The 14518-nt window shown below is 40.7% G+C and overlaps 1 protein-coding gene across 1 annotated transcript; it reads left to right on the top strand.

Moving 5' to 3' along the window:
- Positions 1 to 271: 271 nt before the first annotated feature.
- HNRNPU (heterogeneous nuclear ribonucleoprotein U) lies at positions 272 to 12278 on the top strand (the record flags this gene model as incomplete). The annotated part of the gene is made up of 13 exons (XM_026041339.1): positions 272 to 402; positions 516 to 589; positions 2971 to 3110; positions 4524 to 4623; positions 5247 to 5359; positions 5781 to 6044; positions 6318 to 6437; positions 6863 to 6991; positions 7366 to 7534; positions 8072 to 8311; positions 8689 to 8891; positions 9921 to 9992; positions 10411 to 12278. Coding segments are annotated over 13 exons (1809 nt in total), but the record flags the coding sequence as incomplete, so codon positions are not given.
- Positions 12279 to 14518: the final 2240 nt, after the last annotated feature.

Here is a 14518-nt window from a genome sequence, read left to right as displayed (position 1 = left end):
CGCCGGGAGGCGGCGCACGCGGCCGGGCGCTCTGCGGCGGCCTCCGCGGCGCCGCTCGTGTGCGCGCGCCCGCGCCTAGCGACCTTCTCGCGGAGCTTTTGTGCCGCGAGCTTTTACTCGGCGGAGCAAGCGAAAAAGAAAGTCGGCTGATAGTTTTACTGCCTTTCTGCTGCCGAGGGTTTTCTTACGTTTCCCCAAAGTGGGAAATGTTACGGATGGATGGCTTTGTTCGCATTTATAGGTGTTCGCATACGCTGCATTATTAACATAAATCGTGAACTTTGTTACAGGAGATGCTAAAACAGAACAAAAACCTGGTGAGAAAAAGAGAGGAGTGAAGAGACCACGTGAAGATCATGGACGTGGCTATTTTGAATACATTGAAGAAAATAAGTACAGCAGGTACAGAAACTTCTGAGGCTGGGCAGCCTTCTGTGAATAAAGGTATAAGAATTACTTCCTATACACTTCCTGGAATACAAACAACTTTTTTTTTTTTTTTAAAACTTCTACAGGGCCAAGTCCCCTCAACCACCTGTTGAAGAGGAAGATGAACATTTTGATGACACAGTGGTTTGTCTTGATACTTGTGAGTAAACATGTTTTCCTCTATTATGGAAGAGGCAGTGGTATGCTTTTCATCCCCAAACTAAAACTTCTGAGGTGCAAGGCACATGCCCTGATGAACTCCCATTACTAAGTAATTGAAAGATTAGGGTCTGTCTGCTCCTTTTCAATATAACAGAGCAATAAAAGGAGGCATGMGTCTTCACCTTAGCTCATTTTCCCAAGAAATGTGGCATACCAAATGACTTTCTGAAGAAACCTTAACCAAAAGCAGTAACATGGTAAGTAACCTAAGGTATGCCAGTTTAATGAATGTAGATCATACTTGGATCATGAGGAATTTATTCTTTTTATGAGGAAAGAATATTTTATCTCAATAAATTTCAGGAATAAGTAGTAGAAGGTTAAGGTAGTAGTCTGGAGTAGGTTTACTGCATGACATGTGGAACTCCTATTTACATGCAATCCAAAGGAAAAATTTTCTGTTTTCTAATGAAATTTCAAAATAAATGGGCTGAAACCTGCTAGAAGATGGTTCTTCCCTTCAATGGGAAGTTGTGTAGGTAAGCAGTGCGCACAAATGGTGCGGCACAGAGGAATAGTCYGAAGGGCATAGGATTTGAGCAGTGTACRAATGGTGTCTGCTTTTGAAGCAGAYTAGAAATGTTATTATGATGGTACATCATGACTTGGGTTGACTSAAGCGTGTGTTTTTAAGGGTAAGTATAAGGAATTCAGTAATTCTGGAGTAATCTACATATTAACACATATAAAATATACATATAACATCTACATTTAATAGTGTCAAAGAGAAAACCCTTAAAATTTATTTTAAATTTATTTCTATAAATTTATTTTTATAGTCTTTCCTAGAAACTTCAGTATTTTCTCTTCCTAATTAATACTTTGCATGAAAGGAGGCATTCATTTACAGCCACATAAATTGCTGAACGTGCTGTGTTTGACRATTTGCTAACTAAAATCTCAACATGATTTTCTTTTGTGATTGTTTCTTGGTGGGGTTACCTTGTAGGAGTGCCTGATTTTCCAAATAGCTGACTAGTAGCCAATTTTGAATATTAGAAAACCCCACCAATTCTTCTAGAAATAACACTAAGAATGTTGAAGTTTGATTGAAGTTTAAGGYATTGTCAGGTTTCTGGTAACACAGTCGATCATAAGTTCAGGATTGAATTGTGTAACAACCTATCTCTCTCTTATCAGGACCATAATGATCCTTACCTAACAGGTTTAGCATCATTAAATACATTTTATTATACATTTCTTAAGAAGGCTTAAAACTTAGAATGACAATGAAAACACGATTATAAAAGTAATTTTTTTCTAGATGGCTTTCTTTTCTAYGTTAGTTGTTATTCAACAACTAAAAGTGCTAATGAGAAAACATTCGAGTCAAATACTGCAGTTGCAGCCAGAGATGGCTTTTATGCAAACAAAACAAGCTCCCATTTGTGAGCATTTCCTGTCATAAATGGAAAATTGCATGCTTCTGTACTTGGGCAGCATGCAGTGGCATAGGAGAGATTCACTGCCTGCTAATCATAAACATTATTTGTAACTGCCAGGTAGGTTTGGAGTTTCTTCTTTGTGTCTCTTGCTCTTGGGAAATTTAAGGACTCTATATTGCGCATCATACTACGAATTTGCTTTATCCTGTTGAAGGTTACTAGAAAAACAATATGAAATTCCATGGTGTTACTGCTCTGAAGATGTAATTAAAGCAAAGGTTCTACTTATGTTCCTAGGATACACYTAGAAGGATAGGCAAATTCATAGTGCAGATCATGTTTCTCGTGTGGAGGAGGCTCTCTYGGCATGTTCTGTCTGCTTAAGCTACCTGCATCTGACTTAACATTTTATTTTAATTGGCTTAATCTAATTGGACTTGCTAAATCATTTTATTCACCAACGGCAGCACTACTTTCAATACTTAAAAATACTTAAGTGTTTATTTCTTAGCTGGACGCAGTGGTAAGGAAACTTAAATAAAATCTAGCAAATAATTCAAAGAGCACCGTGCAAGTTCCTTTGGTGCATAGTGGTGCAATGTCTCGGGTAATGGGCTAATAAGATTCAAATAGAGCTGAATTTAGTTGCTTTTGTCAAAGCRTGTGTTGCAGGTGCTGCTACATGTATGGAATTTGGTGACAGTGTGAAGATGACACCTAGAAAATGCTAGCTAACAAATAAAGCTTTTAGATTTATGTAATGTAGGTATATTGTTTTTAGTTGCTCTGCTGAAGAATGCTGGACTTGCCAGGCACCAACAGTTTGTCTTAAACAGTCGAGATTTGCACCTTTGAAAAACGGAATTGCATTCAATGCCTAAGACATTAATACTTTATTTTGTAATAGAGTAAACAATCATTTTTATGTTAACAGATAACTGTGACCTGCATTTTAAAATCTCAAGAGACCGATTTAGTGCTTCCTCTCTGACCATGGAAAGCTTTGCTTTTCTTTGGGCTGGGGGAAGAGCCTCCTATGGAGTTTCTAAAGGCAAAGTCTGCTTTGAGATGAAGGTGAGTTAAACTGATGTTTTGGTGGGAGATCATTCTGTATGCTTAAGCATAAATTTGTTCATCCTTCACCATTTTCTTTCAGTCCAAAATTTTTAATTTAGTTGCCACCAATTCATCTGAACAAAGTTTAGAAGCTTTTAGAAACTGTCTGTTTTGGGCATGTGGAATTGTTCTTAATTATTAGTCTTAATTTAAAAAAAAATCTAATTAGCAAAACTGCTTTCATATGGAGTACCTTTAAAAAATGAGTTAGGATTTTTGTGGAATGTGTAACTAACTTCTGATCTTAACTTTTGAGCCCAGACTATTGTACCTACTATGCTGAGATTTGGTGAACCTTGCTAGTCAGTATTTGATGTGACTTCAAGATTCTAGAAACACACTCAAAGTCCTTTGGAACCTGCATAATTCTATAATTYGTGTGCATTACACATGGGAAAGCAATTGTAGTGAAGGAGAAGATGAAAAAAAGAGAAAGCCTTGCAGTAATCAGATTTCTCCCACTTACTGAAGGGAGGAAAAATGGAAGGTGCAGAACTTGACTTTGGTTTAACAATACTTAAACCTTTTTGCTCATGTCTTGCCTGTATATATACACATGTTTAATCAGTTCTCTTCCACCAGTACTTCCCAGTCCAACCACTGCCAGGAGGAGTGGGTAGCGTCTCCGTTTTCCCACTCCTCCCTGAGTGCTTTCTCTGCTGGTATGTGTAACTTGGGAAGGCCAGTGAGGGGCCTTCACTTTCAGATTTCACTTCTGGTCACCGGAGTTGAACAGCTGAGCAAAGTGTGGAATGCTGGTCAGTTTTTTTGCAAATGTCTCCAAACTGACCTAAACCAGGTAAAAAGTAGCAGGAACTACAGACCCTGTAGTTGAACCTGTGCCTACAAGTTCCAGTGCTTTTGCTGGTGTGTTTGAATCTGCCCTGAATCTGTTGTTTGAAAGTTGGCAGCTTGCCCAGAAGTGCTACTTACTGGAAAGGGCTACATACAATTTTCTCAGGTTTGTCTAACACAAGTTTTACGCAGCCCACTTTCACTGGCGTAGCAGTTTATTGTTAAATCTTGATATTAATGGCAGTTTTTAAAAAATATGTAAAGGTGTGTAATTTTAACGTGGTCTCAGAAGGATTGAGTTTTTTGGTCATTAACAACTACTGCTGTGACTGAGAACTTCGATTGAAGTTATGGAGTGTCTCATATCTCTGCTGCTCAGTCAAGAGATGTAAATATTTAGTGACTGGCTTGTGATTCCATGCATCTTAAGTTGAACATGCCTCTCTTGCCGAATATGATTATTACTTGCACTTAGCAAGAGTTGAAACAAAGTACAGAGGTTCCAGATCTTACCTTGTGTTTCCATGTTGTTGGCGTCTAATACTGCATACTTTTTAATAAATGATTTAAAAATAGGTTACAGAAAAGATTCCTGTTAAACATCTGTATACAAAAGACATTGACATACACGAAGTGCGTGTTGGCTGGTCACTGAACACAAGTGGAATGTTGCTCGGTAAGACTTAAATGTTTGGTTACTTAGATTTTGTATGGTTGAAATKTTCATTTCTTAAGCCTCCTATGGAAAAGTACTAAGTGTATTGTCCTTTGGGGGGAAGGGGAGAAGCCATGTTTCTGAAAGTGGCTGGGAAGATGAATTGAACTGATCATTAGCGTTAACAACTGATACCTGCAGCTGAAATGCCCCTTTGTGGGGGATGTGTCTGGTTTGGTATGTTCCAACATCAGTGGCTTAACTCAAGTGCTTAAGTCTCACCTGAGTACAGTGATACTTCCTGTTACCTTCATTCTTAGCTGTCCTATGGGGAGTTGAGGATTATGCATCTAAGTGTATGGATGCATAAGCAGGTCTTTTAACTTWWTAGTTGTGTTTTCTTAATCTAGCACTCTTATGCAAATATGAATCTGGAACCAGCAGGGTAAGGACTCTCAAACCCAGGAAGGGGACAGCACTGATGTTGGATATTAAGTGAGAATGTTAAGTTCTTAAAAGAACGAGCAGGCAAAGCCCATCTAGCAGAACACAAAAGCATCCCCAATGTCATTATATTCGCATATCTTTAAAGTGACCGCGTGCATGTGAGTTAGACAAAATAATACTTTCAACTGTTTCTTCAGGTGAAGAAGAATTTTCTTATGGATATTCTCTGAAAGGAATAAAAACATGCAATTGCGAGACTGAGGACTTTGGTGAGAAGTTTGATGAAAATGATGTGATTGGATGTTTTGCTGTAAGTTCTTACTTTAAATTTTCTCTGGAAGGGGAATGGCACTTGAATTTTTAAGCTGCTTTGATGTGAGAAAGGGGTAAAGTGAATCCAGAAAGGCTTGGAGCAAGACAAGTTGCCTGACGTGGGGAGGAGGTAGAAGTAGCATGCATAATCAACAAGGACTGCTGTCGAAGTTTTAGGATTGCATATTCATAGACAAATGTCTGTAAAGCTTTTTTGGGGAGAAAAAAAAAAAAGAAGTTCTTAAACAAGATTGTTGTTGGCAGTCACTGCACGAGAGGAAGCCTTTAAGGAATTGCATTGTAACAGTGTTACAGAGGAAGCTTTGAGTGAATAGAGCTAATACAGTGTAATTACTAATGAGATTTTTCTTTATGAAGTGGGTAATTTCATACAAAATGATGCTTTGCTTGAAAAACAGAATTTTGATGGTGATGAAGTGGAGCTCTCATATTCCAAGAATGGCCAAGAGCTTGGAGTGGCCTTCAAAATAAGTAAGGAAGTCCTTGATGGGCGGCCACTCTTCCCACATGTTCTCTGCCATAACTGTGCAGTTGAGTTCAACTTTGGCCAGAAGGATGAGCCCTACTTTCCTGTACCGGAAGAGTTCACCTTCATCCAGAAGGTCCCCCTGGACGATAGGGTCCGAGGACCAAAGGGGCCTGAGCAAAAGAAGGATTGTGAGGTAAGATTCTTGTTTGGTGTCTCAAAATAGTTGAAGCAGGTGGACAAAAGCAGTGGCATTCATTTAAGCATAAGTTAAGCATACTGCAGTACAGCTCCCCTCCTTTGTGTTTGGAGAATAGCGTTGCCTCGTAGTAGTACATGACTTGTTTTCACCCAACCACTGTTTACTATTTTAATTGGTCTTGCTAGTCTTTAATTGTGGCAAAGTTTACTTTAAGTTGCATATTAAAGAAACAAATTGGTATTTCAAATACATAATTTGTCCTGATAGGTGGTGATGATGATTGGCTTGCCTGGAGCAGGCAAGACTACCTGGGTTACCAAACATGCAGCAGCAAATCCTGGGAAATATAACATTCTTGGGACAAATACCATTATGGACAAAATGATGGTAAGTGGCAATGTGACTTTCTATTTGTTGATATATTGCACACTTAGTGTAAATTGGAGGGTTCTCTGCTCCCRGAAAACTCTTTGTCTATAAATCTAAGAAGCAGCTATTAGTTACTTAGTTGCTAGTCAAGATTAAAGATTTGCTCTGTGTGCGAGAAGTAAAACTAACAGAATTAAGTGCACTGTATGCTGGTATTCAGGTATTTCACTTTATGTTGGTCTTCAGCATAGAGAATTTTGAATGTGATGAATATACCTTAGGTTCAACTGTGCTTCACCTATATCTTTGGGAATTTCAGTTAGTTAAGTTGGTAGACATTGCCTTGGTTTTCAGCGCTTGAATCTAGAGGAAAAACACCTAGCAAAGGAAAATGGCAGCCACGTGGATCAGGGCTGCTATAACTCTGGGAAATTTCTCTGTAGGTYGCAGGTTTTAAGCGGCAGATGGCAGACACCGGAAAACTTAACACACTGTTGCAGAGAGCTCCACAGTGTCTTGGAAAGTTCATTGAGATYGCAGCTCGTAAGAAGCGGAATTTCATTTTGGATCAGGTAGAAGCTTCAGTGAAAAATGTTGAGGAAACTTGTTATAGGCTGTAGTACAGTAGTTAAGTGGGATTAAAGTTACATGCTAATAATGGTGGTTAGTTTCACTTTCACCTAGTGACTTTTACTCAATTCAGGGGATGCAGACTTGACATATTTCTACAAATGCTTTATCTGAACTTCTCTGGATTTATGGGATGTGGGAGGAATAGTGTTTTTAACACCTGAATATGAGATGGTAACTTTGCAACCTCTTTATGTCCAGTTATTTGTAAACTTCATTGCAAGTTCTTGTAGAGGTGAAGTCTATACACCATAAGTTGACTTCCTTAACTCTTACAATGACAGCTACGTGTAGTAAGTTACTGCATTTTTTTCAGACAAATGTGTCTGCAGCTGCGCAGAGGAGAAAAATGTGCCTGTTTGCAGGCTTCCAGCGCAAAGCAGTTGTTGTTTGCCCAAAAGATGAAGACTACAAGCAAAGAACACAAAAGAAGGCAGAGGTGGAGGGAAAAGATCTTCCAGAGCATGCAGTTCTCAAAATGAAAGGCATGGAACATAATCCTATACTGTGTTTTAGGATGCTGAGTATCTGTTTAAAGGATTAAGTAAATCTTAAGTCTAAAGATGACCTTATCTTAAACAGTTTTACTTGAGCAAAACTGGAAGACTATTGTAACTGGTAGGATAACACTATATTGTGTTCCCTCTGCTGCAGTCCTTAACACTACTCAGTTATGCTGATAAGCTTCATGCAGATGCACAAAGCTGTCTTGGCATAAAGTGCCCTATTTAAGTGACATATTTGGCAGAAACTGGTACTCTGAGTGGAGGTTTAAAAAAAAAAAAAAAAAGATATATAGGCAGAATGTTTTCAAGGTTTGAAACAGTACTGGCAATTCCTTGGAGACCCATCATTTATTTCTTTTGTCACACTTGCATTTCTTAAATGTTCAAGTTCTATCCTTTTTGTCCCTATGTGTTGGGAACGCGTGGGGTGGGAGGAAGAAGGGGAGAAAGGCGGTTACATATCTTAAATTGTAGCTGAATGGAGATGCTGAATACTCAGTGTTTTTGCAATCATAGGGAACTTCACACTGCCTGAGGTAGCGGAATGTTTTGATGAAATAATCTATGTAGAGTTGCAAAAAGAAGAAGCTCAGAAGCTCTTGGAGCAGTATAAAGAAGAAAGTAAGAAATCTCTTCCACCTGAGAAGAAACAGAACACGGGCTCGAAGAAGAACAAAAAGAGCAATAAAAATCAATTTAATAGAGGTCAGAGAGGACGTGGAGGATTCAACATGCGTGGCAATTTCAGAGGAGGAGGTGAGCCTTGCTAGAAACRATGATAGGCCTGTAAACTCAGGAGATGACTCCTGCTAAGAAAAAGCTTGTGTTACTTGAAGTGTAATGATGATGTTGTGGGAACCTTGATCTCARCTCAAGTGAGTTTAATACCTTGGCCTTTACCGCAAAGATGGTCAACAGTTCTTTCTAAATCTGGAATTATTCATGTGACTTGAGATGCAGTTTCTGAATTCATGTTTACTTAGTCTGATGTTTACTTGTGTAGCTTCATCTCTTTTTTTTGTTCTGAGTTTAGGCTTCTCCACTATTGTACCMTCACTAAATATCTCCTATTTGAAGAGTTTTGTTCCAAAGTAGCAATTCCGGCTTTATTCAAGCAGTCTTCTCCTCTACAGTTCCTGGCAACCGTGGCGGATACAACCGGCGGGGAGGCAACATGCCCCAGCGAGGGGGCGGAGGAGGCGGGGGCGGCGGCGGCAGCAGCGGGGCCATTGGCTATCCCTATCCTCGGGGCCCTGTCTTTCCAAGCAGAGGTGGCTACTCCAACAGAGGGAACTATAACAGAGGTGGAATGCCCAACAGGGGGAACTACAACCAGGTAATGCCTTGTCAGGGGGTTATTGGCTGAACTACAGTACCTCAGAGAACATTGCTGGAAAGGTTTGTTACTATGAGCAGCAGTGAACTTGACTATTTAGTGYGTTAATCCCATAACAAAGGCCTGACTCTAGTGCAGTGCAAGTGCCTAGAGCACTGAAGGTCACCTAAAAAGGTCTAGTGCTGATATGGTGGCTCCATATTAGACTACATCTTCCTGAGCCTACTAATGCTGAAAACCTCTTAGGGTTTTGTTCCATGGTAGGTTCTGTCTTAGGGCTTTGAGTTGCCTTTTTGCAATTAATCTAGATGTAGTGAATCTAGATGCAAATACTCAAGTGTAACTTAAACTTACCTAAGAAATACATAGTTTGGCACTTAGCTTAGCTGCCTGGTAGGAAGCAGTGGTAAAGACTTATTCGCCTTTCATATTAACTGRTGAATATCAGTGAAAATATTTGAAAAATAGAAATTTGGAATACTGAAGAGCCAGCAGATGGAGCCCAAGCTAATAAATATGTCTCAARTTCATCTAACCCCAATAAACAGAGGAAAAGCAATGTTTTATCTGCCAGAATCAAGGTCTGTCATTGTCCTATAGCTTTTACTTGAAGTTTCGTGAACCAGCTCTTCTGTTCTCAGTTGTATAACCCATATCCTTTGTCTGATCAGATAACAACCTTGTAGCAACTATGGCCTTGCCTAACTAAAAATAGCTGAGCTCTTGTATTTTTAGTTGTCCCRATGTAGTTTAGCAGCTGGAAACAGGGTGAGTCAAAACTGGATTAGCGAGCTTTCCAGACCATGGGCACCAGCAGTTTTCTGAGCTGGCTTATTRCTGTGGAAGTTCTTGCCCCATGCTTGGAAAGTGACTGCCTGGAGGAAGAGACTGTCAGAGTATTTTGTTTGTTAATATAGCCTTGATATGCTGGGAAGTTCTATGTGGTATGCCATGTTTGGGAAGAAGAGAAGGATTAGCATTCCTGAAAAACATGTCTAGATTAAATAGTTCAAAACTGTTGTCTTACAGAACTTCAGAGGACGGGGAAATAATCGTGGCTACAAAAACCAATCTCAGGGCTACAACCAGTGGCAGCAGGGTGTAAGTAGTAACAGCTTGAACTTTTTTTTTGTTTAGTGATCGTTAACTGGGGTATTTTCAAATGCTATGGGAAATAATTACCCTGGCTATATAATAATAACTAGATAGAAAAATTGTGTTAGCCAGGTAACCTTACTATAAATAGTTAGCTCTGTAGAACTTAATCTGGCTTGATGGTCTTGGTGTTTCAAAGTTCAGCTGTGGCTTAACAATCTTAATGACATGTAGTAGTTGGCTTCACTAGAACAGTGAAGTATGCTCAGCTGCTTTCAGTTGTTTAAGAACTTGCTGCTGTTTGAGAGGATTATAGTCTTAAAATCCAGGGGAACTAGGTGTGTTTTTTAAAGAAATAAATCTGTAAGAAATAGCCTTGATGTGACCTGCAGGTTAAAATTAACTCTTTACCCATTTATTGCAGCAATTCTGGGGTCAGAAGCCATGGAGTCAGCATTATCACCAAGGATATTATTGAATACCCAAATAAATGAACTGATACATATTTCTCCAAAACCTTCACAAGAAGTCGACTGTTTTCTTTAGTAGGCTAACTTTTTAAACATTCCACAAGAGGAAGTGCCTGCGGGTTCCTTTTTTAGAAGCTTTGTGGGTTGATTTTTTTTTTCTTTTCTTTTTTTGTACATTTTTAATTGCAGTTTTAAAGTGATTCGTAAGAGAACCTCAGCATTGTGCACGATAAGAGAATGTGTCAGTATTTCAGGGTTCTACATTTTATCTGTAAAATGTGACTTTTTTTTTACCACAACAAAAGTAAAACGTTGCTTTGTACTTGGTGTCTTTTTATTAAAGAATTTTCTCCTTTTTTTTTCCCCCCATTTCCCAATTTCTAAGAAACAGTCGTGAGTCATGTCACAATAAGATAGAAATGTTAGCAACCAGATTCGTGTAGAGGCTCCTTCGTAGCCCTCATGAATATCATGAGATTATGTAAAGCTCCCTATTACACTCCATCCTCTCTGTGAAGCTTCTGGGTGGGGATGGGAGGAGGGGGAGGTAAAAGTTTCTGGCAATAACTAGGACTTTTTTGTAACGCTTGGACTTCAAAAAGCTGTTGGGGCAAAGAGGAAACCTGGAGCTGACTAGTGAAGGTGGAGTGTATGTAGAAGCTCTTAAAGTTGTAAAACTTGGTTGCATTATTTGTGGAGGCTCAAACTTGTGAAGGTACAACACCATAATTTCTTTTCCATTTGTTCTGCATTTTGATTCTGAAAAGAAGCTGGCTTTGCCCATTTCTTATTAAACAAAACTTGTTGTAAATCCAGTTGTCTAATGGGATCTATATGAAGTTAGCTGTGTGTCTGTATAACCCTTCCCCCCAAAATACTGTATACCTAGTGTGCTTGTAGTAGTTACTCCACCATTTTGTAAGCTAATGAAACTGTGAGTCACCCATTTTATATCTAATTTTTAATCATGTCAATTCTCAAATGGGTGTATCTCCTTAGCCTGCTGATTTCCTATTTCTCTTTAAAGAAAGTGGGTGGAGAAATTTAATTCTAGACGTTTGTTTGCAATAAAATAAACTCATTTTACTCTTGTTTTGGGATTGTTGCCGTCAAGGTCTAAAATCCCTGTAAGGCTATAAAAAGGAAGGGAATGTATAAAAACAAGTGATGGTGGACAGTTTTAAGCTCATTACTATGTACATGCTGAAATACTTGTGTTTCTTTAAAAATCTAAAGTGGTGGTTGCTGTGTTAGAGATATCACATGTATGATCTCACAGCTTAACATGGCTATATGTGTAGGGCAAAAGACTTCTGAGTTGCACTTACACATCATGTGACTCCACTCTATATTTATTGTAAAATAGAATCTAGGGAGGGAGAGCGGGAAAACTGGACAGGAGCTAGGAGAGGAGGAGGGGGGAGGTTGTGGAGAACGAATTCTGGGGCTGAACAGAGAATTTAAGCTTAGTTTTAGCTGTTATTTTGTTCAGGTATATGCTTTTGTAAAACTGTAGTGGCAACGTTAGCTAGCACCTCATCCGCAGTTTAATGCTAGGAGATAGAGAGATGGGGAAGAGACGTCGTCGGGGTCACGGGGCCCGGGTGCTGGGCACGTCACAGCCGCGCTCCGGGGCTCGGCACGCCGGCACCGAGCTCCTCCTGGCGCCAGCGGCAGTGTAGATAGCAAGTCCATGTTGTTGTGCACCTGCCTTTCTTTGAAGTGTTAGTCGAGTTCTAAAGTACAAATAGTTGTGTTGCTCTTCTAGCCTTTATAGCGGATACCATACTGCATCTTGACATGAAATGCTCACAGCACCACCTCCTTGTTAATAGTGCTTTAAATCATCCCTCTGGACAAAAGTGTAAATTGTCTTTAAAGAAACACTATTTAATGAACTAGGAATACAGGGACTCTAAACCTGAACCTGTTTTGCTGAAATGGAATTTTCTTTAGAATTGCAGAAAATCGTAGTGTAATTCACTTCCTTCTTCTGCCTCCCCTCCTCCCCAGAGCTAACACTTTGTAYGGAGTGCTGATCCTTTGCTTATTTTGGTACTCTATAATATAGTCTTAAATATAAGAGCCTACACTTACTATGTGTTGTAAAGTTTGTATTTTAATTCAAAACTCTGGGGCGTTCCTTAATACTCTGGGGTGTGGTGTTTTTTTTAAAAGAAAATACAACCCTTTCTAGTTTGTGGCAGTAAGTGTCTTACATGGGATATCTACTTACATTGAAAAAGAAATCCTATACAAAAACTGTTTTGAATACAGTTTTTGAGCAGTATCATATGTACTCACTGTGTTCTGATAAATATAACAAAGGCACYTTCAATTATGGAATGAGATGGGAAAAAAACATTCGTCATTCCTCTAATCTCTGTTTATTGCAGCAGAGCAGGGACTCTCATTTCCATAAACTTTGTTCAGCTTGGATCTATCCATAAAGAAGTTCTCAAATTATTCCGGGGAGGGGGAGGCTTGGTATGTAAAAAGGGCTTGCATTTATCTAGAAAATTGTTATTCGTCCAAAAAACTGTTTTTTTTTCCCCTTTGGAGGCAGTCCAGCTTGATTAATGGCTACAGTGCTCAAGAGCAGTGCAGCTCCATGTCATCAATTTGCACAGGCCAGGTGAGCTGGCGCGCTCATGTGGCAACCTCGCGCTACGGGGCCCCTTCCCAGGCAGGAAGAGCCCCTGTCCGTGTTGGGGTGGCYGCGCTGCTGGTACCGCACCAGCTGGGCATGGGACACAGACTTCTGAGAAGCAGGAACATGGGGGGCCTGGGAGCTGCCCTCATAGCCCTCACAGGTGGTGCCACAACTGTCCCTCTCCTTGTGACACATTTGTGGGTTTTTTTTTCTTTTTTTTTTCTTTAAGCAGTGTTTTACAGTTCGGTTGCTCAAATCCCTTTCGTGTAGGCTGTGATGTGTGGCCAGGTGCTGGCGACATGTCTGTGAAGGGCCCTTGAGCTGCAGACAGGAGGCAGGTCCAGGGCCCGTGAGCTGCAGACAGGGCCTGCCCAGGCTGGGCAGCTCCAGGCTGGGTATCTCGTGGGGAAGCCCCCGCAGGGGAGATGGGGGAGGGAACAGAGGCCGGGCTCTTCCTCAGCGCTACCAGCGGCTGGGAGGCACAGGCCTTAGCTGCCCGTGCGGCTCTGTCCATCCCTGGCCCGCCGCGCTCCTGGGTGCCCTGTGAGGTTCCCGATGAGGATGTGCTCCCAGCTCCGAGGTGCTCCCCATGTCTGCGGAGGGCCCTCGCCTGGGGCAGTTTGTGTCCTCAGATGCCCTCCCCAAGTCTTGGCGCGGAGCGGCGCCTCCTGCCTCACTGCGCAGTGCTCGCGTGCTGGGCCGGGGCGCCCGCAGCCCGCGYGCGCTCCCGCTGAGGTGCGGGCCCAGCCGCGCGCGCTGCCGAATAATCCAGGATCGCCAAGAGGTTCTTCAGAAATTAGATGCTCCCCTGACCCCCTTCCSTATTTTTTCTCTGATACTGGAATTCATTAAACAAGTATTCTGGTATTGCCATATGCAGTCCATGATGATTGCTTTAAAAAGAAAGAAACTTTCTCATGGGGTAAGCCACTTTACTCATTACCATAACACGTTTCACTTGCATCTTTAATACAAGTAGCTAATGAAGCCATCTTAAAAGATGTAGATTTTTTTTTTTAACCATGACCTTTTAGAAAAGTAGGTCGATGCTTTCCAAAAGCATAGCATCAAACTAAGCCACAAGAAATCAAGCGGAGTGTTACAAAAGCACATGAGTTCATTTAATAACACTTCTCCAATGTATGAAGGCCAAAAACTGGACTCTCACAAGCCAGGAAGTGTGCTCATGCTTCAATTGTGAATGGGTGGAATGGGAGTAAATCTGTTCTAAGCTGTTTCCAGCTGAAAGACTATGGAGGATGGAGACAATCACAAGATATTAAACTATAATATCTATGGAAAAGGAAAGCAGAAGCTCAGAAGAGCTGCTTTGCAGCTCAAGCATTGACAAACCTCCTGTGAAGTTAGAAGGGCAAACACCCTTGTTCTGCCATGGGGAGAGAGCCTAG

The sequence above is a fragment of the Nothoprocta perdicaria genome, unplaced genomic scaffold (assembly GCF_003342845.1).
Source record: "Nothoprocta perdicaria isolate Ctin4 unplaced genomic scaffold, notPer1 scaffold_282, whole genome shotgun sequence".
Lineage (NCBI taxonomy): Eukaryota > Metazoa > Chordata > Aves > Tinamiformes > Tinamidae > Nothoprocta > Nothoprocta perdicaria.
The sequence above is the reverse complement of the archived record's forward strand: the minus strand, read 5'-3'. Positions and strand labels throughout refer to the sequence as shown.